At 47.2% G+C, this 27,789-nt stretch overlaps 2 protein-coding genes across 2 annotated transcripts; one reads left to right on the plus strand and one right to left on the minus strand.

Annotated features, from left to right (window-relative positions):
• Nucleotides 1–7,144: 7,144 nt before the first annotated feature.
• Nucleotides 7,145–17,392, plus strand: LOC149276451 (acylglycerol kinase, mitochondrial-like). Its single transcript, XM_089503640.1, has 15 exons — nucleotides 7,145–7,254; nucleotides 8,871–8,910; nucleotides 10,430–10,509; nucleotides 11,358–11,433; nucleotides 13,224–13,316; nucleotides 13,710–13,742; nucleotides 14,128–14,222; nucleotides 15,034–15,103; nucleotides 15,316–15,395; nucleotides 15,660–15,717; nucleotides 16,004–16,151; nucleotides 16,341–16,438; nucleotides 16,700–16,770; nucleotides 17,072–17,156; nucleotides 17,243–17,392. Exons 1-15 carry the CDS (start codon nucleotides 7,145–7,147, stop codon nucleotides 17,390–17,392), a joined length of 1,287 nt encoding a protein of 428 aa, XP_089359766.1.
• A 3,863-nt stretch (nucleotides 17,393–21,255) lies between these two features.
• LOC149276452 (DENN domain-containing protein 11) lies at nucleotides 21,256–26,020 on the minus strand. Its single transcript, XM_089503652.1, has 9 exons — nucleotides 25,813–26,020; nucleotides 24,211–24,310; nucleotides 23,789–23,947; nucleotides 23,487–23,640; nucleotides 22,894–23,032; nucleotides 22,405–22,536; nucleotides 22,124–22,274; nucleotides 21,882–21,950; nucleotides 21,256–21,451 (listed from the first exon to the last, which is right to left on the minus strand). The coding sequence occupies exons 1-9, from the start codon at nucleotides 26,018–26,020 to the stop codon at nucleotides 21,256–21,258; spliced, it is 1,308 nt and encodes a 435-aa protein (XP_089359778.1).
• Between the last annotated feature and the right edge of the window lie 1,769 nt (nucleotides 26,021–27,789).

Raw genomic sequence — 27,789 nt, forward strand, 5'->3', positions numbered from 1 at the left:
AAAAAGTGCTGCTCCTCTTCCTCTGAAGGGTTAATCGCATAAAAATGACATAGAAGCTTTGGTTTTCAGTTTCTATGGCTCCTGAATCTAAGACGAGACCAACGACTGATTAAGGTTTGAGTCTTTACAGCAGGAGAAGCGGGCGACTAGACGGGGGCCGGATGGGGCCGATCTACCGGCAATTCCTGAGCTTCTATCAATAAGCCAGCTGAGGATGCTGGGAGTTGCAGATATGGAGAGACCCAGCGTGGATTATAGAGGGATAGACAGAGAAGGTCCTGCTGGCAAGAAGCCGCGGACTGTCAAAGGCAGGAGAAAGCTTGCCAAAAAGTATGGATTTGTTATAAAGGAGATCAGGAGCCGGGACTGGCTCTGACGCGGCGGCGCGGGGAACGGCGTCTGATTCAGGGCAGAAATTTTGTCTTCATTTTGGCAAAAGTTAGAAAAAACTCAAAAATTTAAATAAAAAAGAAAGAAAAATTATTTGTCTGCATCGGATGGAAAAAAACCCATATGGATAAGTATTGACGCTGAGGTCACCGCCTGAGGTCACCGCCTGAGGTCACCGCCTGAGGTCACCTCCTGGGTTCGGGGCTACTTTAGAAACGCGGTTGTCTTAGAGTAACAGTAGAAGCTGAGCTCCTAGTTGGCTGAATAATGACCACAGGTTGGCTTTGAGAATCTTAATCATTTCATCTGAGAAAGAGACTTCTGAGGTCCTACACACGTACAGAAATGTAAATATTTTTCTATGCTAAAAGGGCATCAAAGACTGGATATGCCCGGCCGCACGGTGCATGAGCCAGGGCAACCTCGTCATCCTCAGTCCAGCCCTGATAGACGGCTAACCCCAGTTACATTCTCTTTGAAGAAGGGCTGAGCTGGCCCCGCATAATGTGTAGTTAAATCAGTGAGTTTCCTTGGAGGTGCCCTTTTGATCTATACATTACGCAAAGCCAGCCCAGCCATTCTCCAAGGGGACGCTCGCAGCAGCCCCCCCTTCACGCTGCATAGTGAGCTCATTGAAATGGAATGATTGCAATAAACAGTTTATCACGCGGGAAAGCAATGGGGCATCTGACAATCTCCCCCAAACAGCCCCGGGCGATGCATCCAACTCTGACTAATAGGATTTTCCACAACAATTTCGGTAAAACAAGAAACGTTTGTAGATCTGGTTTCCGATCCAACCAGATTCGAAGGGTTAATGTAACATTCTAATTGCACACAATGTATCCGATAATTAATACACGCAGAAAATGCCATCGGCCCTGTGCGGACGGAGGAAATGAAAAACCTGGATCTTGTTATTCGGTGGGGTTTGTGTATCACTGGCGCAAAAATAAATAAATAAATAAATAAATAAATATATGCATTTCACTAATATTTTGTTTTTGCCGAACTGCAATTTCCGAGATTCCATTTAATTTCTGAATCCAGATTGTAATTTAGAGAGGCGGCTGCACGCGTGGATGAGTTCCCGTGGGCCGTATATCACCCGTCTCCCGCTAAACCGACACGTTAGAAATTGTATCAGATGCACATCGTGAATATACAACGCGGCGGAATCCGGCTCCGCAGCTCCCAGTACAGTAAGCCAGCCTTTGGCTGCCAGTGGACAATGGACCAGGGGGGGGGGCTTCAAGATAGAATAAAAAGTTTTGTAATAATAATAGAAAAATATTAAAAAGAGAGACAGAAGTGCTGTTTTTTTTTTCATAAAAAAAAAAAAGAAATAAAATATCAAATAAAATATTAATATATATATATATATATACCATAAATAAATGTATATTATACATAAATAAATAATTGATATATATATTTATATTAATATAAATAATATTTATATTTTTTTTATATTTATTAATATGTATTTTTAAGCAAAATGGATTCGAGAAGGCAGAGAGAAGGCTTTCTGACCAAGCTATCAGGACACTGAGAACGCAAGAAAAATGCTGGTAGCCTAAAAAATACATAAGTATGTTTTTTTAATAAATAAATAAACTATTTAACAATAAAAATGAAGATTTGTTTTGACTCCGCTTTCTAAAAGAGAAGTGCTTTAATGCCAAGGCAGCGGCTGAATCTCCAGAGGACACCAACAATGTAACAAACATGCTGGCTTAAAATAAAATAAAAATGTATAAATAAATAAAAATGAATATTATTAATAATAAGTATCTCTACAGCTTAACATAAAATAAAAATATATAAATAAATAAAAAAATGAATAATATTAATAATAAGTATCTCTAAAGCTTAACAAATAAATATATATAAATAATTATTACTATTATTATTACTATTATTATTACTACTAATAATAATAAAGAATATTTTTTTCCATTTTTCAAAAGAGAGGGGTGGACGACAGAAAGTAACAAGAATGCTGGCTACGTGTCTAAACAGCCTACAAAAAAAAAAAAGAATAAAAAAAATAAAAACTCTGTTTTCCAAAAGTTTTAATGCCACGGCAGCGCCACAGTCTCCCGGTGACATTTCTGAATGCCGTGAAAGAGTAAAGTCTCGAACGGGAAAGGTTTTCCGGTGAAAGTCAAAAAAAAAGAGAAAAATCTTATAAGGGTGACATTTATCAGCCTTCAGCTATAATGTCTCCCGCCTTTATCACTAATACGCGGCTTACCTGCCGGGGGAGAGAGCTGCAGAGGAGAGAGATGGGATGGGATTTTACTCCCCCCCCCCAAAAAAAATACAGGTTTGGGGTCTCTTCCTAATAGGAAGGAAAGATTAAAGTTAAAGGGGGCAGTTTAATGTCACAGGGAGTCCCGCCAAAAAAGAAAGCACATTAAAGTCCGCTATGAGTAAAACAACATATAAAAGTACTTACCTTATGGAGAAGCTGCAGCTCCAGAGCTGCAGAAGAACAGCCCTTCCATGGACTGGTAGCAGCCAGTTAGCAGGGGGTGGGGAAAGGGGGTAAATTCTGCAGAATCCCCCCAACGCATTTGCAAGGGGAGGGGCAGCACAAATTTCTAATGGAATTTTAAAAGTATTTTAAAACCAATAGGGGCAAAGTGCAAGAAACACAAATTAAAGAATACCAGTCCCCGCCTCACAGCATTTGAAATGGATTAAGGGGTGTGGTTAGGGGGTGGTCAGGGGTGTGGCCATGGGCAGGGCTTTACCAAGACTTTTTATGTGACTTTGTGCCCTATTGCGGGGTATTTGTGTAACTGAGGGGGGCATTTAGAAGAAGAATAATGGGGTTTATTTACCCCGTTTAATTTTAAAGCCGTTTCCTGCTGTTTCTATACACATTATCGGGGCTTTTAGGGCTGTAGAACCCTGCGATCCCCTCATACCCAGCAAACATTCTGACCTCCTAGAAAAGAGGGGCATCAGGGGAGGAGAGAGGGGCAACAAGGCAGGCAAAAGAAGATCAGGAAAGGAAAGAGGGGCTTCAGGGGAGAAAAAGAGAGGCATCAGGGATTTGGGGTCCAGAGAGGGACTATCCTTTTTAAATTATTATTATTATTATCCTTTATTTATATAGCGCCAACAGTTTACGCAGCGCTTAATACAATAAATGAGACAGTTGGAAAGTATGTGTAAAAGTGACAAATGTATTCTGGAAAATATTTACAGTTTCCTGGAATAAATGATTGTGTTGTGGAGTCGCTTGCATTTTGTTAATGTAAAGGGGCAGAGCCGGCCACGACGGTTCATAATTAATTACGATGTGCAGTGAGCGGGACGCGCCACCTAGTGGGGGGTATCAACCAATCTCCAAAATAATGACATAACAAGCGATGATGCGTCTTCTCATCCAAAACTTCTAGAACATAAAGAAAAATGCATTTAAAAAAACTCAGTTTGTGGAAAATCGCTGGGGGGTGGGTGGCAAGGGGCAAATGCATATAGGGAGATTCTGCAGAACCCCCCCATGGGGCACTATGGAAATGGGACCTCACATATGCATTAAAGTGTATGCACTTTTTGTGACATACATGTTCATACAGAAACATAGAATCTGCCAGCAGATCGGCCCCATCCGGCCCCCATCTGGTCGCCCGTTTCTCCTGCTGTAAAGACATTAATCAGTCGTTGGTCTTGCCTTAGATTCAGGAGCCCCACAGGCAGTATGATAAGGAGTCGGGGTGTCTAGAAGATCGGGAACTCATAAAAATGGCTGATATGCAGCTGCCTGAAAACATTATATTATGGGGCAAAAAACTACAAATGGGGTAAAAAAGAAAACAAGAATATTTTAAAAACGTATTTTTAATCTGATACCAATAAAAAAAAATTGCCTGGAGATCTCTGTTGACCTCGTAACTCTTGTGCGCAATTTAATATCCTCTCATCTCAAAGAGAAATTTTGAGGCAAAACAACAAAAATAAAATTCTGTTTATGAAACTCCAAACTAGACTAAAATTCTCAATAAATTGTGAACTGAGAATTGTTTTTTTTTTTTCTTATTCCAAAACCATGATTTCGGGGGCCGGTGGAGTGATTCACTAAACTGCTAATAAATTCGGATGAGTATCTCGTAGCCATTATAGTTCGGCTAATTGAGTGTAATTTAGGCAGACAACAAAATACGCAAAGCATCGGATAATAGGATTTTTCGGAGGTTGCACCCCGCGGGCTCGCTGGATATTTTTGAACTTTAGACATTTCCGGAATTTAAATCGCTTCTAATATTTTTTTTTAGATTTAAATCTAATGACACCTTTAGGTTAAACGGACGTCAAAATGGTTTATTTTATCTCGAAAAAAAGCAATCGTCTTAGGAGTGAATAGCTGAAGCGTGGAGCAGTTTATCCTTTAACCCTTTCAGAACTGGGGCAACGCGATGCTCACTCGGCTGGCACTGGAAGGGTTTTTTTTTTTAACAATTGAATTGGGAAACCCAGCGCAGGTCGCCTGGCAGCGGAAGGGTTACACGCAGAAAAATATATTTCGTTTTGGATTTGAATCAGCAGCCAGCACATGGATCAGCCATCTAGTGGATGAAATACGGTCGGCTGATGCGGGGGCATTAAAGGGCCGTTCCGGGGCCACAGGCAGCCTGCTGAACAATGAATGCGTATTAAATGGATTTTCATTTTCGTGGTGTCCCCCTTCCAAGTTCATGGGGGGATTCCACCGAATCCTCCTATATCTCTTTCCTGAACCCCAACTGTTTTTCTTACTCACCAAACATCGCAGGCGGGGGTCTATTTAGTAATATTTAGTCTATTTAGACCCCCACACGTGTGCCTGGATAGTGTTCCCATTGCTTTCAATGGAAGCGAGTGGCAGCCAATCAGAGACAAGAATCATCAGACCGCGGGAGAGGAGAAGGAGAAACCAGTATTGGCGAAACGCGTCAGCTTCTCAACATCATCATTTATCTCAGAATCTGTCATATATTTTAACAAAATTGTATAATTCTTATTTTTATGTGTTTTTTATTATGTAATATATTTACAACAATATTGAATATTAAAATGATTGTTTTTATACCAAGACCATTTAGTTAGATCCCTCCAACACACCGCTATCGTACATTCCTCTAAATGCCCCACTCTGACTGTGTGCTTCAGCTTGCTCTGGGTTATTGCCATGTGACACATTATCATATATGTTACAAATGTCAGGATACATTTATCATATATGTAACATATGTTGGTGACACATTATTATATATGTTACATATGTCGGTGAGGCGGTATTACCGGTACATATGTTACATATATTGGAGACACATTATTATATATGTTACATAGGTCGGGGACACATTATTATATATGTTACATAGGTCGGGGACACATTATTATATATGTTACATATGTCGGGGACACATTATTATATATGTTACATAGGCCGGGGACACATTATTATATATGTTACATAGGTCGGGGACACATTATTATATATGTTACATAGGTCGGGGACACATTATTATATATGTTACATAGGTCGGGGACACATTATTATATATGTTACATAGATCGGGGACACATTATTATATATGTTACATAGGTCGGGGACACATTATTATATATGTTACATAGATCGGGGACACATTATTATATATGTTACATAGGTCGGGGACACATTATTATATATGTTACATATATTGGAGACACATTATTATATATGTAACATATGTTGGTGACACATGCATGTTCACCTGTAAAGGTCACACAATAACAATGTGACAGGTTGTGTTATTAAATGGTAGCGATGTGTGCAGTTGCCATGGTTATTTTTCCTGATCTCTTAAGGAGGAACGAAGTGGTAAGTTGCCCTGACTATTCCCTCCCCGCATCCGGAACCTCCTGACAGCGGAACAGAGTGAGCCGGGAGGCGGTTTCCGGTGGGACGCATAATCTGGGACACGCAGTGTGGTGTGAATGCTGGAAGCACCGAGGAGAACAACGTGCGACCTAGAGGAGGACACAGGTGGGGGCCCCAGGACAAGGGAGATAGCGGTAGGCAGAAAGCAGAGAAACTGAGTGGTGGAGGGATATAAGAGACAGCTGAGTGACATCCAGTGTCACAGAGACGAGAGAGAGACAGCTGAGTGACAGCCAGTGATACAGAGAGATAAGAGACAGGTGAGTGACAGTCAGTGTCACAGAGACGAGAGAGGCAGGTGAGTGACAGCCGGTGTCACAGAGACGAGAGAGACAGGTGAGTGACAGCCGGTGTCACAGAGACGAGAGAGACAGGTGAGTGACAGCCGGTGTCACAGAGACGGGAGAGACAGGTGAGTGACAGCCGGTGTCACAGAGACGAGAGAGACAGATGAGTGACAGTCAGTGTCACAGAGACGAGAGAGACAGGTGAGTGACAGCGAGTGTCACAGAGACGGGAGAGACAGGTGAGTGACAGCCGGTGTCACAGAGACGGGAGAGACGGATGAGTGACAGCCGGTGTCACAGAGACGAGAGAGACAGGTGAGTGACAGCCAGTGTCACAGAGAGGAGAGAGGTAGCTTAGTGACAATCGGTGCTACATAAAAAGCAGAGAAAGGTGACAGTGGAGGAGACGGGGGGGGGGGGGGGGGTTATTCCAAAATAAATAAATAAAAAGCACCGGCACCAGAAAACTCAACAAGGTGCATCGCGATACTCTCTCTGCCAAAGCGCTCGATTAACCCCTTTTTGTTCTTTCTTTAAGGGGACAATCATGGCCAGGGTTGTCCGCATCTTTAAGACTCTTCGAAATCACTGGAAGAAGAGCACCGTGGGATTCTGCCTGCTGGGGTACGGAGGGAATTGGCTTTATGGGAAATATTGGTAAGTAGTGATTTCTCGGGGGTACGAATTTAATAAATATGGCAGCCAACCACAAATCGGCCCATAAAAGCATTCCCAATCTATACAACACGCTTTCCAGAATGCTTGGGAATGTGTCAGAAAGCTGTAATGGCTTTAAATGACGTTGCATTGATTTTGTAATTAATTACGTGATGCATACATTACCTTTCAAAACTTGGGGTCACTTAGAAATATCCTTGTTTTTGAAAGAATAGCTAATTTTGTCCATTACAATAACATTAAATGCATCGGAAATCCAGCACTGACGGGGTTAATATTGTAAATGACGTAGCTGGAAATGGAATCTCTTCATAGGTGTACTTTATCACTCCCATCACTCCTGGGTTCCAATGGCCCTTTATCACTCCCATCACTCCTGGGTTCCAATGGCCCTTTATCACTCCCATCACTCCTGTGTTCCAATGACCCTTTATCCCTCTCATCACTCCTGTGTCCCAATGGCCCTTTATCACTCCCATCACTCCTGTGTTCCAATGGCCCTTTATCACTCCCATCACTCCTGTGTTCCAATGACCCTTTATCCCTCCCATCACTCCTGTGTTCCAGTGGCCCTTTATCACTCCCATCACTCCTGTGTTCCAATGACCCTTTATCCCTCCCATCACTCCTGTGTCCCAATGGCCCTGTATCACTCCCATCACTCCTGTGTTCCAATGGCCCTTTATCACTCCCATCACTCCTGTGTCCCAATGGCCCTTTATCAGTCCCATCACTCCTGTGTCCCAATGGCCCTTTATCAGTCCCATCACTCCTGTGTCCCAATGGCCCTTTATCCCTCCCATCACTCCTGTGTTCCAATGGCCCTTTATCACTCCCATCACTCCTGTGTTCCAATGGCCCTTTATCACTCCCATCACTCCTGTGTTCCAATGGCCCTTTATCACTCCCATCACTCCTGTGTTCCAATGGCCCTTTATCACTCCCATCACTCCTGTGTTCCAATGGCCCTTTATCACTCCCATCACTCCTGTGTTCCAATGACATGTTGTGCCACTGATCCAAGTTTAAGTTTAAAAGGCTAATTGGTCATCAGAAAACCCCTTTGCCTAAATTCATGTAGAACTGCAGAAGAAACCAGTGCTAAAAATGAAATTATTTAAATTTAAAATGGGGCAAAACTATTTAGCCTATCGTGATATAAATATTTCTAACTTATAAAAATGTACAATGCAATTTGTTTTGAATGATACATAAAAAAATGCCTTGTGTATGTAAACATTTCCATGTGATGTCATAATATATAAATGATATATGTATAAATATTTTGATACAATTGTTGCCATGTGAACCATCGCACAAAATATAAATATTTACCAATCCCGGGCCGTAAAAGGAGCAGGTATATATGTGCAAATAGTCTATATATGTTCTCTGCTGCGTAAGGCACAACGGGAAATAACGAACTAGGTGGGCTGACTAAGGATGCTGGGAGTTGTAGCCCGTGGCCTTCAAATGAGGGCAGAAGTTGCCTAAGAATGCTCAAAACCTCCAAAATAATGTAATTGAGTTCAGGTTATTAATGCAAACTATTAATGCTCTCTTTCTCTTCTCTCCCTCCTCTCTCCCCTCTCTAGCGATAACTTGCTGAGACGGGCTGCTTGCCAGGAAGCGCAGGTACGTTTCTATTTCTTTTTTTTGTGCAAACGATAATTTGATTTGAGTGTCGTTCTCCGACTACAACCCCCCCCCCCCCCCCCCCGGACACGAGAAACCCTCCATGGCTCGTAGCCTTAAAACGACCTTTCCTGGCGTACGGCGGATTCCCAGAAACCAATCAAACGTCCTCTCTGTCCCCGCCAGAGTGCTTGTTACGGTCCTCCAGGCTGGTTTGAACTTGGAAAGCGTCTTTCTGGTTTCATAAAGCTGCTGAGGTACTGAAGACGCGTGATGCTCATTAGACCCTCCCGAGGTGCCCCCCCCCGCCACGCGTTAGAAGAGGCAGGTGACACGATGGAGTCCTGATACTGTTTCTGAACCGAAACTCACATCACTCTTGATCACGGCAGCTTGGATTTTCAAGCTGTAGTGTCCTCTACTAAGAAAGCAGTTTAATTCTGGTAGTAAGGGAAAGAAATGCCTGCCAGCTGACGGGGGAAAGCAATTGCAGCGCACCCCGCTCACTCCAGGGGCCTTTTCTGCTGCCGCGCGGCAGGGAAAGAGGTCAATTACCCCTTCTTTGCTCCCGGCAGCCCCCTGGCGGTGCTGCTTAATGACGGGTGAGATGCCGTTTCAGCTGTAAGGAGGGCAGAGTTCCTACGTTATTAGCTGCCAGCTGTGTCAGCTTTTGTGGAGAGGTAAGCGGCTATTGCTATGGGGGGGTATTTTAATAGGTTTTGTAGCTGCAGCAGTCCGGCTTCGTCCCACGTGCTGCTGTCGGCTCAAGGAGAACGTTCTGTCTGTCTGTCTTGCCGGACCCTGTTTGTCCCGGTGAGCCATAGACTAAAACACTTACCATCCCGGCACACGTTACGGAGCCGTCTGCGGTGACATGAAGTGCCGAACTCCTAGACTAATGACGCACTTCAGGATAATCAAGCGGCAGCTATTCTGCCGCGCTCGTACGATTTGCATGATCGCGGTAATATAGACGGGGGATTAATCATGCAAATTGTGTCCTTGTAGCCGCCAGAGTGACTACGGGATCCAGAATATCTCTTCTTCTTGGCGGCCGAGGGCAGCAGCCCCTACGCGTCCCGTATCCCCGCTCCGGACTCCAGTGCTTACGGAAGGGGGGGTACGCGTTATACTGCCCTCCCGGCGTCACGGACGGCATTCCCGATAAGATGGAGCGGAGTGTGGCTGGCTGTGCGTTACGAGAGCTGTAGTCCTACAAACAGTATTAGGAGTACCCGGACCCTGTAGTGTTTTATGGCGAATTTGCCAACAATAACCGAACGCACCACTTAGCGATGGTTACTTTGTTTCCATTGAATTGGCATGAATACAGTGTTTGTCCCCCACCCGGTAATATGGTTTAAAAGTCATGTGATTATATGTATCGAGGTGTCTATTGGTGGAGAAGGTGATGGTATATTTGGTATAAGATGCCACCAGCTGGTTTGGTTTACTTTTGACTAATAGTATACAATGTTTTATGCTACAAATCCTCCCCCCCCCCCCCCCCCCCCCGCAGGTCTTTGGAGACCAGATGATCCGACCTAACATGGCGGTGAAGAAGGCAACCGTTTTCCTGAATCCGGCAGCCTGTAAAGGGTGAGCGGTTTATATCCGGCGCTGCAGCGATGTTTTCGTCTGCACCCCCCCATTATCTCGTTGAACCATTGAACCAGCAGCGTGAGATCGGGCGTCCGGGGCTTTACAATAGAAAAACAGCTGGGCCGGAATAAGTGCTTCCTTTATTAAAGCCACAGTCCTGGGAATCGGTTAAAGCGGCAGCCATTGATCTGTGCGATTAGGAGATTTAATCACCCGTAGTCTTCATTCAATTGATTGGTATCCATAGCGACCCAAGGCCCAAGCGTGTTGTTTGTCTGTTTGAAGCTCGCCCCTATTGATTCACTCCCATTTTTTGTTTGGGGTCATTAATCTGCCGATCTGCCCCAGCTATAAGCGGTATTATTTACCACGATGGGGTAGAAAGTCAATCAACTGAGTAAACGACTCGATCAATAGAAACGTACATTTATTCAAGTTTGCCCCTTTGTACAGCGCTGCGGAAAAGGATGGTGCTATTTAAATCAATTAATAATAATAATAATGTTTTTTATATATATATACATCTTTCTGCAAAAAGCATGGATTATATTGTGGGCTTTCTTCTTATTATTACTATTATTATTATTATTATTTCCGATTGTACAGTCCTGCACGATATTATATAAAACAAAACAATAATAATAAATATTTTTGGCAATGCTTCGGGTCATAATTAGTGGAATGGATGCATTTGTACCCAAAATGCACCAATAATTATACACTGCGGTTTGTGTAATTCGCTTTATAACTAAAGATAAAAGAAAATTGAGGAAAGTATTGCGTGGGACGGTAAGCTGAATGGGAACGCGTTCCTAGTAAACACCGAGCCGTTCTTTCATTGACAGGAAAGCCCGGAACCTGTTTGAGAAGAACGCGGCCCCGATTCTGCACTTAGCTGGCGTGGACGTCACCGTTGTGAAGGTGAGTTACTGAGCGATGGGAGACGATCGTTAAAGGGGTCATTATATAAACGGCGCAAAGGAGGCTTCTGTATGGGCCGCCGGGCGCATTGACGTTACATGCTAGGTGGCATGCGGCATTCCGAGCTCCGGAAGGTTCCACGTCTCAAGGGAAGAAGCCGCAGCAACTAAATACAAACAAGTTATGATCCTCCAGATTCCATAGCCCCTCGCCGAAGCCTTCTGAAATTTTACCTGTTTAAGGTGTCGTTTATAAACATAGAACCTGCCGGCAGATCGGCCCCATTCGGCCCCCGTCTAGTCGCCCGTTTCTCCTGCTGTAAAGACTGAAACCTTAATCAGTCGATTCAGGAGCCGTATGTCTATCCCATGCGTGTTTAAATTAAAGAGAAGAAAACATCTCGTTTCCATGGGTGCAGGTTTTTAGAAAAATACAAAAACATATATTTCTGCGTAACAGATATTTACAGTGTTTGGCGATTAAGCTTATTATTTAAGGACACTTCGAGGCGTTGGTGGGTTGGCAGCGTCTCCTCGGTCGGGGCGGTAGGATGCCGTGTTGATGCACCCAACGCATTTCATTCAATTCTGTTTCCACATCTGGGTGAAACGCGTTGGGTAATGGCAGGGTATCTTGAAGGGCCGTTGAGAGACACCGGGGTCCTCTTTTTTGCTGGATGATTATCCAGAGAGGGGCTTTTTTTAGGGCGCGGGGAGGAAGGTAGCGGCTGAGATGATAACTGGCGGTTGCTCTTTGTGGGTCGCGGCTTTTGTCTTGTGAGTCACTAAAGAAAATTGGAAGTAGAAGGAAGAGGAGGGGGAATTGGAAATGCAATCAAGTGTTACGGATTAATTAGAGCGCCTTTTAGCCACCTCCTTGCTCCAAAATTAGAAGCTCTGCCGCTGCGCATGTTAAATGTGGGGACTGTGGAAAGTTAGAATTTTGTGTGTTTTGGGGTTTTTTTTAGCTGATAACTTTAATACTTTTACCTTTAGGAGATAATGGAGCTTGAAGCAGCCAATCAGTACTTGTTTATGGGGCTCTCATAAGATGCCTCGGCCCCCAAACACATTCTGAGCCAATATTGGCTCTGCTGCACTGCATTAATAAGACGGGGCAAGGAAAGGGGGCAAATGCATCTTGGGGGGGATTTCGCAGAATGCCCCCCCCCCGATCTGTAAAGGGGATCCCGTGAAAACCTAAAGGGACTTCTGTATGCGTTAACGTGCATATGATGGCTGCTCTGTCCCTTTAACAAGAGCCCCCCGGGGTACATCGGGACAGGTGGGCTGGTTGTCACTAAAAAAGTATATAAAAAAAAAAAACTACCCCCCCCCTGTTCCCGCATCGCTTTGACAGATCAGGATGATGACGGGTGATTAGCGCCTCAACCGTTAATCACCAGAGAGCTATTTTCATTTTTTTTTTCTCAGATTGTTGATTATGATATAAAAATAGCATTCCCTGTTCTGAGAGAGCAGATGGATGCGAGCGCGGAAAAGACAGCGTGCCGGGGAACAAACGGCCCTCTCCTCTGGGGTTAATTTCCCTCTGAAAGCAGGGCAGTAAATCGCAAAGTATTTATTATAAAAAAAATTTACAAATCTCAGCGCTCCTCCATAGACTTTCATCGGTGATTAAGACCGAGCCATTCTATTGTTCCCCACAGTCTGATAAGGAGTCGGGGGTAGATTGGGATACTTTAGTAGATCTCACATTTAAGGATCCTGCTTTAGGACGGTTTGTCTTGTGTTTTTGGGGGGGTTTAACCCTTCCTTTCCCCTTTTCAGACAGATTATGAAGGTCAGGCCAAGAAGCTCCTGGAGCTGATGGAGAACACGGATCTGATCATCGTGGCCGGAGGGGATGGGACGCTGCAAGAGGTGAGAAGCTCCTACTTCAAAGCATAGTAATGGTAACAAACGCTAGACTTAACACCGATACATTTGGACTCGGGACACTGAGGGCCGGACTGAGCCGCCGTCAGACACGTAACGCCAGAGTATCGCCACATATACCGACGCGTTCCTCTGGTGATAATACATGGTCGGCGTAAGGACCTGTCTTTTTTTTTGGTTAGCTGCGGCTAAAACCGGAATGGACTTTAAATACGGTTTTTAATTTAAAGTTAAACAGTAATTCATTTTTTTATAGCTCGATGCGGCTGGAATGGCGTCTCCTCCGGGCTCGGCGGACGGGGTGTACGTTATTAGTTTTGGTAATCTGTATAATTCGGGAACAATAAGAAATAAAGGTCTGGTTTTGTTTTTTTCCAGGTGATCACCGGACTCCTCCGCAGAGCCGATCAGGTACAGCGAACGTGACGTGAAAATCCCGGCTTCCAAATTAGCAGTTTTTTAATCAGCTGCACTTTTTTTGACGAGGTTTACCCACATTTCCTTTTTTCCTGCTTCGTGACGGATTTTACCGCATATAAGAGAGGATTTGGGCGATTTGAGACTTTTAAAAAGCAACATCGAGATTGTAATTTAATGAAAGTATTAATATTCAAATAAATGGAGGGTGTGGAGTGTTTGTTTTTGAACCCCGCGTCTTCTGCTTTTCCCACTTTTTTTTGCATCCGTATGTCTTCATCTACATTATATAGACGCGCCCCTAATATATATATATATGAGACAGATTGGGCTGATTAAATGTTTTTATTTTATTTTACTTTTTTTTTTCCCCTCCTAGGCTTCCTTCAGTAAAATCCCCATCGGATTTATCCCTCTGGGAACGACCAACACTCTCAGCCGGACCCTGTATCCCGAGACAGACAACAGAGTGCAGTAAGTGGCAGACGCGCGGAGTTCCCGTTGGCGTTGAGGGCTTCCCTCGTGTTTTTGGGTTATTCTGTGGGAATTGTTGTGCCGGGGGGATCCTCGGTGGAAGGCAGGACTCTGCGCCTTCCTCAAAGCATTTTAGAATATCCGGTGACCGTAACCCTTCCGACCAAGATGAGTTTACGTGTGATAACCGGTGTGAGGACTTATTCCACCCCGGCCCCCTCCCTCCCTCTGGGATTGATTCATTAAGCCAGGAATTTAAAATGTAGGTAGGGCCGACCCTGTATAATGTATAGTTAATGTCGAGAGACTTCTTATGACACCTCGTACATTTATTCAGGGGGCAGGCTCGCTGATTTATCTATACATTATACAGGGGCCAGCTCGCTGATTTATCTATACATTATACAGGGGCCGGTCACTGATTTAACTATACATTATACAGGGGCCGGCTCACTGATTTATCTATACATTATACAGGGGCCGGCTCACTGATTTATCTATACATTATATAGGGGCTGGCTCACTGATTTATCTATACATTATACAGGGGACCAGTCACTGATTTATCTATACATTATACAGGGGCCGGGTCACTGATTTATCTATACATTATACAGGGGCAGGCTCACTGATTTATCTATACAGGGGCAGGCTCACTGATTTATCTATACATTATACAGGGGCAGGCTCACTGATTTATCTATACATTATACAGGGGCAGGCTCACTGATTTATCTATACATTATACAGGGGGGCGGCACACTGATTTATCTAGAAGAATCTTGGCCCTTGTGACCCTTTTATCTTCTAGGCACATCTCAGAAGCAACGCTGTCCATCTTGAAAGGAGAAACTGTTCCCCTCGATGTTCTTCAGATAAAGGTACGGCCATCTTATGCGGATGATGAAGCCTTCCGGAAATAAACAGACAAGCTGGGGTTGATGGGAGTTGGCTTCTGCCGGTGCTTCCCGTCAGGGAGGAATGTTGAAGATTCTGATGGATAGCGCAGAGACGGGGTATATATACGTTCCGCGTCCTTTTCTGCTGGTATCCGACCTCGGCTCCATCTGCTTTTTTTTTTTTTTTACTGCAGGGAGAACAAGAGCAGCCGGTGTTTGCCCTGAACTCGTTACGATGGGGAAGTTACCGGGACGCTGCTGTTAAAGCCAGCAAGTAAGCCCCGTGACCGGCGTGGGGGGGCTGTGACTTTTACTGGGGAAACGGTGAAGATGAGAGATATTCGTAGTTACTACAACACACCTGCCAATAGAGGGCGGCAGTGGGCTGTTCTTATGTTTTTGTTATTGGTACAAGGGCTTTGCAGCTTGTCCCGGTGGGATATAATACAGTGGTCGTGAAGGGGTTAAAGCTGTTCCCTGGCTGCGCATGTCTTTTCTCTGGCACTAAGCTGTGCGTCGGCCTGATTTCCCGTTACAGATATTGGTATCTCGGGCCCCTGAAGATCCGGGCAGCGCATTGGTTCAGCACTCTGAAGGTAACGAACCCAGAGCAGACGGGTCCTATGGACGGGGGGGGGGGGGGGGGGGGGTGTTAACCCTTCGTTTGCCAGTGCACATCACCAAATCAGGATCACTTCACGAAAGTGCACCTTAAAAACCAAAAGGGTTTTCTGTATTAAAGATTCTGTCCCACTGACCCCCCGCGTTAGCCAGTAAACCTTTGCAGATCTGTCAGTTTCTGGTTTTTATATCACACGGTATATACACGGTTAAAAAAATACCAACAAGGCAAAATGTTACATTGCTTATATTCTTGCACAGGAATGGCCTCAGAAGCACGAAGCCTCAATCTTGTTCCTGGGACCTACGGAGAGACCCCCAGAGGAACCGGAGCCGAGCGTCGCCAGGCCCCCGCTGTACGTCCGGATATACAGGAGACTCGCTCGGTACTGGTCACCACCTAAAGTCGGTAAGCTTGGGGGCTCCATTGGTTTTTAATCCAACCTTTGACCCAACCTGTAAACAGGCATCAGGTGGGAGGAGTATAGGCCGGAGGGGTGTGGCTACATGTTGGCATCTCCTCCATATTTGATCGATTTAAAGGGACAGGCCCACATTTCACGACATAAATGTAATTCTTGCTCATTGAACGTTACAGAAATCCCGGCGGAACCAGAACCCGAGCCTTGGCAGGAAAGCCACGTCTCGGCTGTAGAGCTGACCATCGCGACCCAGAACCACCAGCCGGACTTCTCGGTGAGTCTGCATGCGATGATTCTACCGGAGGCCGCGGCTCATTTAAAGGGACCCTATCAGGAAAATGTTATTTCAAGTCGTATAGGATCAGTTTATCAGAGATTTAAATGTTTTGCACCACAGTGAAAGCTTCAGTATGCAGCTGATGTTATATTTATGTCGCCATCATATTCCACGGCGCTGTATGACGTGTTAGCCGTTTCCTGCAAGTTTGTTTCGACCCCGTTTTAAATAATCCGCTTATTCTTTTTGCCTGTTTAGCGCATGTTGGACTCTATGAATATCTGCGTAGAGCCGGATTCCATCAGCAAAGGAGATTTCATTAAGCTGGGGTGAGTCTGCTTCAAAACTAGAAATGTTTCGCTAGGTAGAGACTTAAGTGCCACGCCAAACGCACAGCATGTCGCATCCTATCGGAAGAGCGCATGCATGGAATGGGGAACATGAGCGGATTAGCATGTATGTGGGTGGGGCCAACATTAAACCACACCCACAAACTTCCTGCGTCAGTTAGGAAATGCAAATTGGGCCGCTGGGAGTATGATGGGAAGTTTGTTCTAAGCACTAGAGACGGGGGATACGAGTACATAGCTTCTTCCAGGCCAAGCAGTAAAACAAGTCCCTTTTCCGCAGGTCGGAGAAGATGCGCGAGCCGCTGCGTTGCCCGGCAGGCAGTCCCGTCCTCAGCGCCAGTTCCTGTAAAGTCCGGATCCCGCAGGTAACCGCGTTTCCGGTCGTTCCCGCTCTCTGTTGGGATCGCAGCTCGGTGTAACGGAGCATCCGTTTATCTCGTTCCTGGTTTAGGGGACGGAGGGTCGCTTCAGTATAGACTCCGAAGAGTACGAGGCCATGTCCGTGGAAGTGACGCTTCTGCCGCGCAAGCTGCAGTTTCTGTGCCATCCGAATAAGAAGCAACAGCTCAATCAACCGCCCGCAGAGGCCATACCAAGCTAGAGCTCTAGGCGCCCCAACGCTTGGCCGACAGAGGGCCGGGAAGACCCTTCGGAGGACTCCCCGTAGCCCTGGGGGGGTTGGTCCTGCTCGGCGGAGGAGCCCCCAGGTCGTGATATTGGTTCGCAGTTCGTTGTCTGGAATAGTTTTCCTGGTCTTGGGATTTTCTGACCCAGTCTGATTATAACGAACATGCGAGAGACGACGCGTTTGACATTTACTGGGGTTACAATGACACGTATGTTACTCACGCTCGGGGGTTAATTGCGTTTTGTAGCCGCTGGGCTCTGATTGGCTGCGCAGACGCTTTCCATGTGAAATGTATTTTGTTTTGTCCTTGAGAGGGTTATTAAAGACATGAACGCCAAACGCCGCCTCAGGAAGCTGTATGTTTGTGTGGCTCCTGTAAGAGGGGCAGTTAAAGGGTTACACTCTGCCACGGATCAGCACCATGGGCAGGAGGGCAGGAGGGCAGCTGCAGGTTGTAGTGCGGGTAAGTGCTTTTATCACTTTCCTACCTTTTGGAAGAAGGCATCTTACGAAAACGGCATAGTGGGCGCGGGGAGGAATAAATTGCCAAGCAGCACACAAAAGGCAGGTCTGATATTTTTATTATTAAAACGCCGCGTCTCCTGTATTGCTTAGTAGTCACAGACAAGTAAAACGCACCCAAACATCTCATACAGGCAGCCAATGTCAGTAGTAAACATTAAAAGGGGGGGTGGTGTTATGATGGGGTACAGTACGAAACGATACAGAGTGGTAGCAAGATCCTCCAACGCTTCCGCCTTTGAATCTTGAAAAGCGCTAGAGGGGGTGTCAGGCAATGGAGTGTATACCCCGCTCAGCACTTAAAGGGTTAAACACAGCTTAGGTTCAAGTTACCGTTTCCTGGTATGAGAATTCTTGGTGATTTTATTCGGAATTAGCGGAGAATTTGGGGCCATCGCTTAACGCTTCATTTAAACAGGAAGGAGAGTCTGCGTTTATGGAGAATTAAAACGAATAAAAAACCCTCCAAGTTTCAGCTTTAATTAAGAGCTAAGGGGGGGGGATTTGTCACCCACCAGGTTACTCCAAATCCTATTTATTGCCCCCTTTGCCCTAAGAGGGTTGGGCACAGTCTGCTAAACAATGCAAGGAGAGTCCCGAAAGTCGGGCCGACAGCAGGACCCCAATACAGCCTGCGCTGAGGGATCATGGGAATCGCGCAGAAGCATGAATGGAATGAAAATCAGCGCTGGAAGATACAACGTAACAAAAAACCTATAATGCCAAAAGTGACCAGCGGGGAGCGCCATGGCTGGGGATGATGAGACTTTCTACCAACAAGCCCAGTGCTTTGGAGACCCCTGGGAGCTTTTCCTGGATTCTAATATAACAACATATTCACACATCATAAAAACCTAAATAAATAAAACATGGATATTGTGGTCGGGGGGGGGGTAAATAAAGGCATTCAAAGTCTTGTCTCTTTCTCCATAAACGTCACACGAGCCCCCCCTCACGTCATCTAAAAAGCCATGCAAACCGTTTGAAAGACGCTGCACAGGTTTGATCCATACATTAAGCTAAAGGAAAAACCACCAGCAGCCATCTATACCTGAAATTTGTATTTTCTCTCTCTGCATCTGTCACCATAACAACCAACATTTCTGCCCCTTGGGCCATTTCAGTGGTTGCTATGGCAACAAGACCACTTTTCAAACGTCTCATCTATATGTTTTCTGCCAGACGGGCAACGCTTTCACAATTTGTAGTTGGTCCCTCCCTGTCTGGGTTACCTTAACACCCAATATTCTTTACCCGAGGGCATTAAACTGGACCCTGCTTAACCTTTGATTTCCTGAATCCTTAACACACGTTACATACAAACAGGTTTTTAAAACAAATTCCATGATGAATAAACTGATCGCATCTCTGCGGACACCACGCGTTTCACCCGAAAGTCACGCCGGCGGCTGGCGTCAAAAGCCTCGGAGGAGACCCCTACCGTTAACCCCGAAAACACGGGCTTTCCCTGAACAAAGGCAACCTCACCATCCGACCGGCACAAAATGCCGACAGGCACTGGAGCCGACGGCTTTCTACATCAAATCCAAACTACAATGTATCAGAATTATAATCATAACAAATAAACACCCAAACTAAACCGTTATTCCCCCCCACCCGACATTCACAAAGCTGAGGTCTTCCCAATAACATTAACAGTGAAGGCCCCGGGCAGACCGTCCCGGCTACAGCATTAAAAGGATTCTGTTACTGTCTGAAAATATCACCGATAAATGGATATAAATCGGTAAAACGGCAGGAGCGTCGACGACAATCGCAACAACAGCACGGATCAGGAACGCGAACGCGCGAGGAGAGGCGGGGGGGTAGGAGACGATCCACGTCGCAGGACAGGCACATTCATCGTATAAATCTTTCTATAACAAGGCAAGTCGGGCTATTCGCGGCCGTAATGGATTCCTGTAATTTTTCTATATCTTATAGCTACATAAAGAAAAAAAAACCCTCCTCCATACCCCCCCATATTTCAGATGTCATTGGTACAGTCCCCTTTTCTAGCACTTAAAGGCACATCGCACAAAAATCCATGTAGTCCCCAATGACGGCGTCCCTTTAGATGCACTCAACGCAGACCCCGTAAGCGGGGCTGTCCAACCGACCCCCCCCCCCCAGCTGTAGAGATTGTGAAACCTACAAGAAAATCCAGAAAAATGATGCTGATCCGTTAAAGCCCCTTTAAGATGTCATCGCACGGTTCCAGCATTCCGTTAAAGTAAAATTTTCTCGTTTTCACCTGGAAATAACCCCCCCCCCCCCAAGTCTTTTCATAAACAGTCTAAACACAAAACCAGCCGCAGGTAGGAATGATTCCAGCGATTCGCGGCTTCCGTCCACGTTCTGGAAGCCACAAGAACCGTTAGAAGTTACTCGCAGTCTTCGTGAAATCCGTAAAAAAAACAAAAAAAACACAAGGGCCGACCGGACCAGAAACGATGATTTTTCATTCACGCTCCAAAAAAATTTAACAGGTTCTAGGAGGCCCGACGGATAAATCCACGGAATTTGCTTATTTATACATTAAGTTCCGCATTATCGGGGACCTCTCGCCCGGTGGAAATCACGGCGGCCGGTATTTGCTTCCCACGTTGTATTAAATCTTCGTGAGAGGACCCCTTTACACCGCAGAGACTGGTGGTCTTCAGATTGCCGGTGTTTGGCTCGGTGGGTCTCCGGCTGACGCCATATTTTTTTATGGAACAAAAGCATCTTAAGGAACCGTCACAAGCTGGGCAAATACCGGGCACTCGGTCTCAAGAACAAGAATGAAGTCTCTTCCCACCTCTAGCTCCGGACACTCAGAAGAGCGTTCCTCTCGGCTCTCATCATCCCAGAACCCAGAACACACGGTCCGTATTCTTCATGACTTACAGAACTTCCGTCAGAACAGTCACTGCTTTGGTATTAAAAGTTGGGCTCCGACCGATAAACAGGCGGTGGGTTTAATGTTTTTGGGGAGGATTTATCTCAGTTGTCCCCCCCGCAGGTTTAGACAGTAGTATTGCACATGGTGTGAGACAGAAACAGAGTTCAGGTCTCCGAGCCGGAGCTCCGTCACAGTGGGCATCACATCCGAGGGTTATTTACAAGACACGAGCCGAGGGCTGCGCGGGATCCGGAGTCACGGGCAGCAGGGGTCGAGCCGAGGGCCGCGCGGGATCCGGAGTCACGGGCAGCAGGGGTCGAGCCGAGGGCCGCGCGGGATCCGGAGTCACGGGCAGCAGGGGTCGAGCCGAGGGCCGCACGGGATCCGGAGTCACGGGCAGCAGGGGCCAAGAGCCGGGAGGGATCCGGAGTCACGGGCAGCAGGGGTTGTCTATGACCAGCATGAGGTCAAAACCATAGACATCCAGCAGGTCCATGAGGAAGCTGCGGTCGCCCTGGGGGTCGAGCCCCATGCTGCGGGCGTGATCGGCCGTCAGGGTCTTGTCCTGGCTCGATGCCACTTCCAGCAGGATCTGGAATATTCTGTTGTTCTGCTCCATGAAGAACCTGGAAGCAGGAGTGAGACAAGGGGGGGGTGGGGGGGGAAGGGGGCAAGAAACAAAGATCCTAATCTGGAAATTTAAAGCGTCTCAATTACCTTTTATTTATAAATTTAAAGGTGCTGTTCCGCTTAAACATTAATCGCTTTCCCCACTTAAAAAAAAAAACAAAAAAAAAAACTAAAAACTTTCAGGCCCCACCCCCCAGTTAAGGCAATAGTCTAGTCCTTGCCCGAGTATCATACGACATTTAAGCGTTCCCAGCTAAAACTATGAACCAGGAAAAACATAAGAGAAGCGTTTAAACGTTCAGCGGCGCTGCGTTTAGTTTGTGGTATAAGTGGAACAGCAACATTAACAGTAGATTTTTCCGTTCACTCACGCCCCCCCCATGCACATTACTCGGGAGACACAGTTCGCGAACGTCGGACACTCACAGTATGAAGAGGTCCTCCTCGCAGGAGCCGCAGTCCCCGTCCACCTCCTGCGTGTACATCAGCAGCTGCCTGCAAGCAACCAGCGGCAGAATGATCAGCACAGCGGGGGTTAACGGCAGAACAGTCAGCACGGCGGGGGTTAACGACTATTACCGCGCTAAAATCATACCATCACCCCCCCCAAACAGACCCCAGAACCCCTCATCCTGCGGGGGTCTCTGTATTAAAGCCCCGGCAGTCACCTCTGGTCGTTGAGCCGCCGGTACTTCTCCTTGTCGGCGCCGTTGACGCGCAGGAGCGGCTGCAGGTGGTCCAGGTGAGTCTTCACGTTTTGGTTGTCCACGTAGACGTCGTAGAGATCCGGCTTGTGCTCAAAGATCTTCTCCGTGGTACCTGGCAACAGAAGCCAACGGGGGGCGAGCCGTGAGAAGAGGGAGAATGGAGGGGGGGGGTGATACGCCGGGGTATCTTTAGGGGGTAACAGGGTGTGAAATACATGATGGGGTCCGGTCCGGATACTCACACGCCACGTAGGAAACTTCCCCGTCCAGCACGTCTATATCCGCCACGTTCACGTAGAAGAACGGTTTGGACTCAGGGGCCGTCATTCCGATCCCTGGCAGGGTAACGTTGGCCAGACAGCAGCAGCAGTACACTGCGGGGCAGGAGGGGGGCGTTAGAGGACACGGTCATAACCCAGAGGGGCAAAGGGTTAAAAGGCAACATCAGGAAGTATTACTTTACGGAAAAGGGTAGTGGATGCAGGGAATAGCCTTCCAGCAGAAGTGGTAGATGCTAATACAGTGAAGACATTTAAGCAAGCATGGGATAGACATACGGCCAAGCTAGATATAGGATAAGGCCAGGGACCAAGGAAAGTATAATTACTAAATTATTTCTTTTTTACCCCATAATATAATGCTATAAACATCTTAACTCTACTGATTTTAACCCTTTGTGACGATCTGATGCCAATCCAATTTAGCCCCCCCCTTCCAGATGGGGGTATTACCTCTGTAGCAGACCACGCCCACAGGGGGCGGGGAGAAGATCAGGATTCGCTTCCGCAGAAGGGCAAATTTCCAGAGCACAAAGATTTGTTCCCCGAAGAACTTAATGAACTGCGACATGCAGCCGGCGGGGTGGGTGATCTAAACGGGACGCGGGGCGAGATTAACACATTAAACGCCAGGATATACAGACATTAAAAAAAAAAAAGTGTCCTTTAAATCTAAAGGGTCAAAGGTCAAAAGATTTCTATGACACCCTTTATGTTAATCAGCGACATTATGGGGGGGGGATGTTTATCAGAGCATTATTTCTATGATTAAAAAAATTATAATTCAATAAAAAAAAAATAAAAAAATGAAAGCCTGGAATAGGACGTATTTTTTATTTTTTATTTTTTTTTTTATTAAAAAAAAATATAATAAGATGCCAAAAAGTCTGGCTGGATAGAATATATGATAAAAAAAGTTTAAATCTGAATAGGACATTTTTATTTAAACAAAAATAATTTTTTTTTAAATGACAGTATAGAATAGCACATTATTAATCTCACTAACATATCACATTTTACTATGGAGGAGACTGCTGTGGTTTTACCCTCATCTCGGGATAGAGGTGTTTGTGTATGGATGGCAGCCAGGGGATTGGGGGCTGGTAGTTCTGTGCGTTCACTCCCACCGGCAGGACCCCCTTCTTGTCCTCATAGAAAGCCTCCAGGGGGGTATAGTGTCCTGGGATCTCCAGCTGATGCCTGCGGAACAGAAAGAGTTAATCCCAGAATCCAGGGCAGCCTCAGACATCCGACCTGCGGAACCGGTTCCGTTATATATATATATATATCGCCCACAGATTCCATGGCGCAGTTACAGTATATGACACGCAGGGCGGGGGGGACTCACCGGACTTGGTTCTCCAGAAAGTGCATGTACCGGTACAAGAGGGTGTAAGACGGGGACAGGATCCCCACGGACTTCATGCGCGCCCCGCGCTCCAGCTCGCTCTCCACGGGCATGTTGGCGAAGCAGGCCAGGCCGAAGAAGCCGCCTTTACGGAAATAACTGTCAAAGGAAAGAAAAAAAAGTAATTTCTTAAAATACAAACTTTTCCCCTCGAAACACCAACCCAAGGGCTCCGATAGTTTACGTCGCTTTTCCCAGCCGGACTCCAGACACTGAGGGCCGGCACCGGACCGAGCCGCCGTCAGACACGTAACGCCAGAGTATCGCCACATATACAGACGCGCAGCTCAACAAATAGAGGATCACGGATAGAAACAGTGTCTGCCAGCAGATCGGCCCCCGGCTGACTGTCCGATACTCACATGAAATCTGATTGGACGCGATGGGATCCACTGGCCATTGATTTGAACTCCACCCCCTCCAGATCGATCTCTTGAGGCCGGCACCATTCCACAATATTCCCTGAAGAAGGAGAAGAACATTTAAACGCATCTCCCATTCAACGAGACCACGCCCCCCGGGCCTAAAAGAGTGCAGCCCCCCTAGGGGCAGAGACCGCCTCCCCCCCCACCACCAGGGGCTGGCGAGAGGCCGACAACACCCCCCCAACCAGGGACCGGCGAGAGGCCGACAACACCCCCCCAACCAGGGACCGGCGAGAGGCCGACAACACCCCCCCAACCAGGGACCGACGAGAGACCGCCTCCCCCACCCACCAGGGGCCGACGAGAGACCGCCTCCCCCACCCACCAGGGGCCGACGAGAGACCGCCTCCCCCACCCACCAGGGGCCGACGAGAAACCGCCTCCCCCACCCACCAGGGGCCGACGAGAGACCGCCTCCCCCACCCACCAGGGGCCGACGAGAGACCGCCTCCCCCACCCACCCACCAGGGGCCGATGAGAAAAGTTAGTCAATATGGTGAACATTTGGGAGACATTTTGTTTCTATGGCAACAGCTCATCGGCACCTGCTTTTGTGTCACATGACAATTAAGCGATCCTGGGGTAAATAAATGATGGTTCAGGCAAAATCTGGCGTAAGCAAAGAATTCTGGGCGTTACATTTAGGAGTCGGTGGAACCGCAGCTTTAAAACGGCCGCACGCGTCAGCAACACACAGGACGCGTCCACAGACGTGTATTCACTAAAATCAAGCGTTCTACCTTACTGGTAAGTGGAACTGCCTCCCAGCAGAGGTGGTAGAGGCTGGTACAGCGAGGGAATATAAACACACATGGGACTCGAGAGGTTTCTCCTACGAGAAAGCGGCTTCCTCCTTCAGCAAACCTCAAACCGGAGCTGGGCTGAGTCACGGCGGAGGTGGCCGCACACGCAGAACGATCCGTGTTTGAGCAAATAACACATATTAAAGTTTACACGGGGAGGGGGGGGGACTGGGATGACACGTGTTGCATGCGTGTTACGGAACAGAGCGGCTTCTAATCAATGAACCTCCTTCCGCCGGCTTCCCGTCGCCAGATACTTTATTAAAGAGACAGCTGCGCCGCGGAATAAAATGGGTTAATGTGGAAAAATCCCAGAAACGGGTTAAAGAACAGAATCTAACCCTACAGGCTCAGAGGCACTGAATGGATGGATTACTTTAGCAAGAGGGTGGTAGATGAATGGAACAGCTTCCCGGCAGAAGTGGTAGAGGGTAATACAGTGAGGGAATTTAAACACGCATGGGATAGACATACGGCTCCTGAATCCAAGACGAGACCAACGACTGATTAAGGTTTGAGTCTGCGCCGGGTGTAACGGTCACCCACCCTTTAATGCTCCTGGGGGGCTGTAGCTGTAACCTTCCCCCCCCCCCCCCCCTTGTTGCCCCTGGGGGGCCGTAGCTGTCACCTTCCCCCCTTGTTGCCCCTGGGGGGCTGTACCTGCCCCCACCTCCTTTGTTGCCCCTGAGGCGGTACCTGCCCCCCACTTCCTATCCCGAGTGGCAGGTGCACTCACCGCTGCGGGGGTCGAAAGTCACCACAAACACGGCCACGATGTGGTCATCCTCCAGCTGAGGTACCGGGGAGAGCTCCTGGATCGGCCTTCGACCCCAGCCCGCCCCGTACCCCCGCTGCCGATCTCCCTGCTCAGCCTCCGGAGCTGGACTCAGCCCCGGCCCCTCGGCATAGTCCAGCAGCGGCGCCCGGTCCGTCCGCCCGGCCATTCCGCTCACAGCTGGCTCCAACAGGGGCCCCGGAAATTAAGGGGCGGGGCCCAAGCGGCTCTGGCTCTGAGCGATACAGCACTTTCACATTCTACGTCACTTCCGGCCGGAGCCAGGTGGCGATTGTAGATATCTGTGTGATGCTTATAGAGTAAAGGGGCATTAATGCGCGGGCTGTGCCCCCTAATACTCCTTCCCCGGGCCTGGGTAAAGAAGGGGCAGCCCCAGGGGGCACCGAGTACCTGGATCATGAATTATTTAATTAGACTTAAGTGCTTAAAAAGGAGAAAGACCCTCAATAAACATGGCGCGTTCACAAAGATCCAGCTAAACCCCAGACAGCACCGACCCCGCGTGACGCCTGCGCTGTGTCCCGTGATATTCTGCCAGACCTATCATTTGCCTCCTCGAGGGCAAAATTTACTTGCTGACCTGTATCTCCCAAGTGTCCCTGTCCAGGAGGACCAGTACCTCCTTTAACCTTTTACCTTACGGTATTTGCTCTCCTTATCCCTGATTGGAAGTTGCCGTACCTGCTCCCGGGATCGGTCCCGCAGGCTATTTGGGGAAAACACATCATTAACACATTATTGAGACTTTACGCTAAACCACGATCCTAATCCGCTCCGCATCGTGCCCTCCGGAACGAATCACCGCAGGGATACCGAGAAAGCCCTCGCCGCCGCGCAGAAATGGAACAGAAACGGCGGAAAGACGATGGCCGCGTTTCCTGACACTATGGCTTTTCCTCCGCTGTTGTAAAATCTAAAACAGAAATTAGCATGTGTACCAAAAATAGCATTTTAACCACAAAAAACCCCCTCACATTTTAAGCTTCTATGCACTAAATAAACTACGTTATGGGATTTACAGATCAAGCAAAGTCATAAATATATATACATACTGTGTGTATATATATATATATATATATAAACACCCCCCCCCCCCCTATTAGCGTGTCCGGCTGCACGCTACATGAGCATAAAATCCTAGCGCACGGCCCCAAAAATCCAGCCTTCGGTCGCACCTATGTCATCACGTGTGAACTAAAAGTGTGATGTCATATCCTGGCACCCCGTGCAGCGCCATTTAAAGCAGCCTGTGCCAGCGCCGCGCAGCCTCCATGCTGCATGACTGCCAACGTTTACCCCCAGCAAGTCGTGTCCTAGACACCGGAGAACGAAACGGGGACTGCAGTCCCGAATCCCTCTGGATAAAATCGGGACTGTCCCTCGCAAAGCAGGACAGTTGGGAGGCATCATGGTATAAACGGGTCAGGTTGGGGGGATCAGAGATCTGTCCGATTGAGCAGCGGCACTCATCGGCCCTCTGGTTTTGCCACAGTCTGACTTGCCAACCCTGGACGTTGCGTAGAGTTATATACAGCCACATATGTACATGCATGTTGTAAGGCTCCATATATACTCTATATGTTCCCCTCCGTGTGATTCACACGCATCGCTAATTAAAGAAAAGTAACGAGAAAGGAGTTAATTGGATAACGAGGTCGTGAAGCTGCGGTTTGCATTCCCCCTGGGAGACGGAACACGTTAAATATTTAATGCTAAGCAGCAGGCTTGTTGCCAACGAGGCTTAGAATAGCCCCGGTTTCTGCCCCCGCCTCGGAAACAAGGTTAAAAAATATAGATATTGGACTGTAAGATATTTTAATAAAATCTGGAAAGATTGACTGAGGATGATAGGGTTTGGCATGCAAGAGAGATAAATAGGACAAATCATGTTGTTTCTATGGTAACAGCCCAGTTACA

This window comes from Sceloporus occidentalis, unplaced genomic scaffold (assembly GCF_023333645.1).
Source record: "Sceloporus occidentalis isolate IW3139 unplaced genomic scaffold, rSceOcc1.0.p SCAF_238, whole genome shotgun sequence".
Taxonomy (NCBI): domain Eukaryota; kingdom Metazoa; phylum Chordata; class Lepidosauria; order Squamata; family Phrynosomatidae; genus Sceloporus; species Sceloporus occidentalis.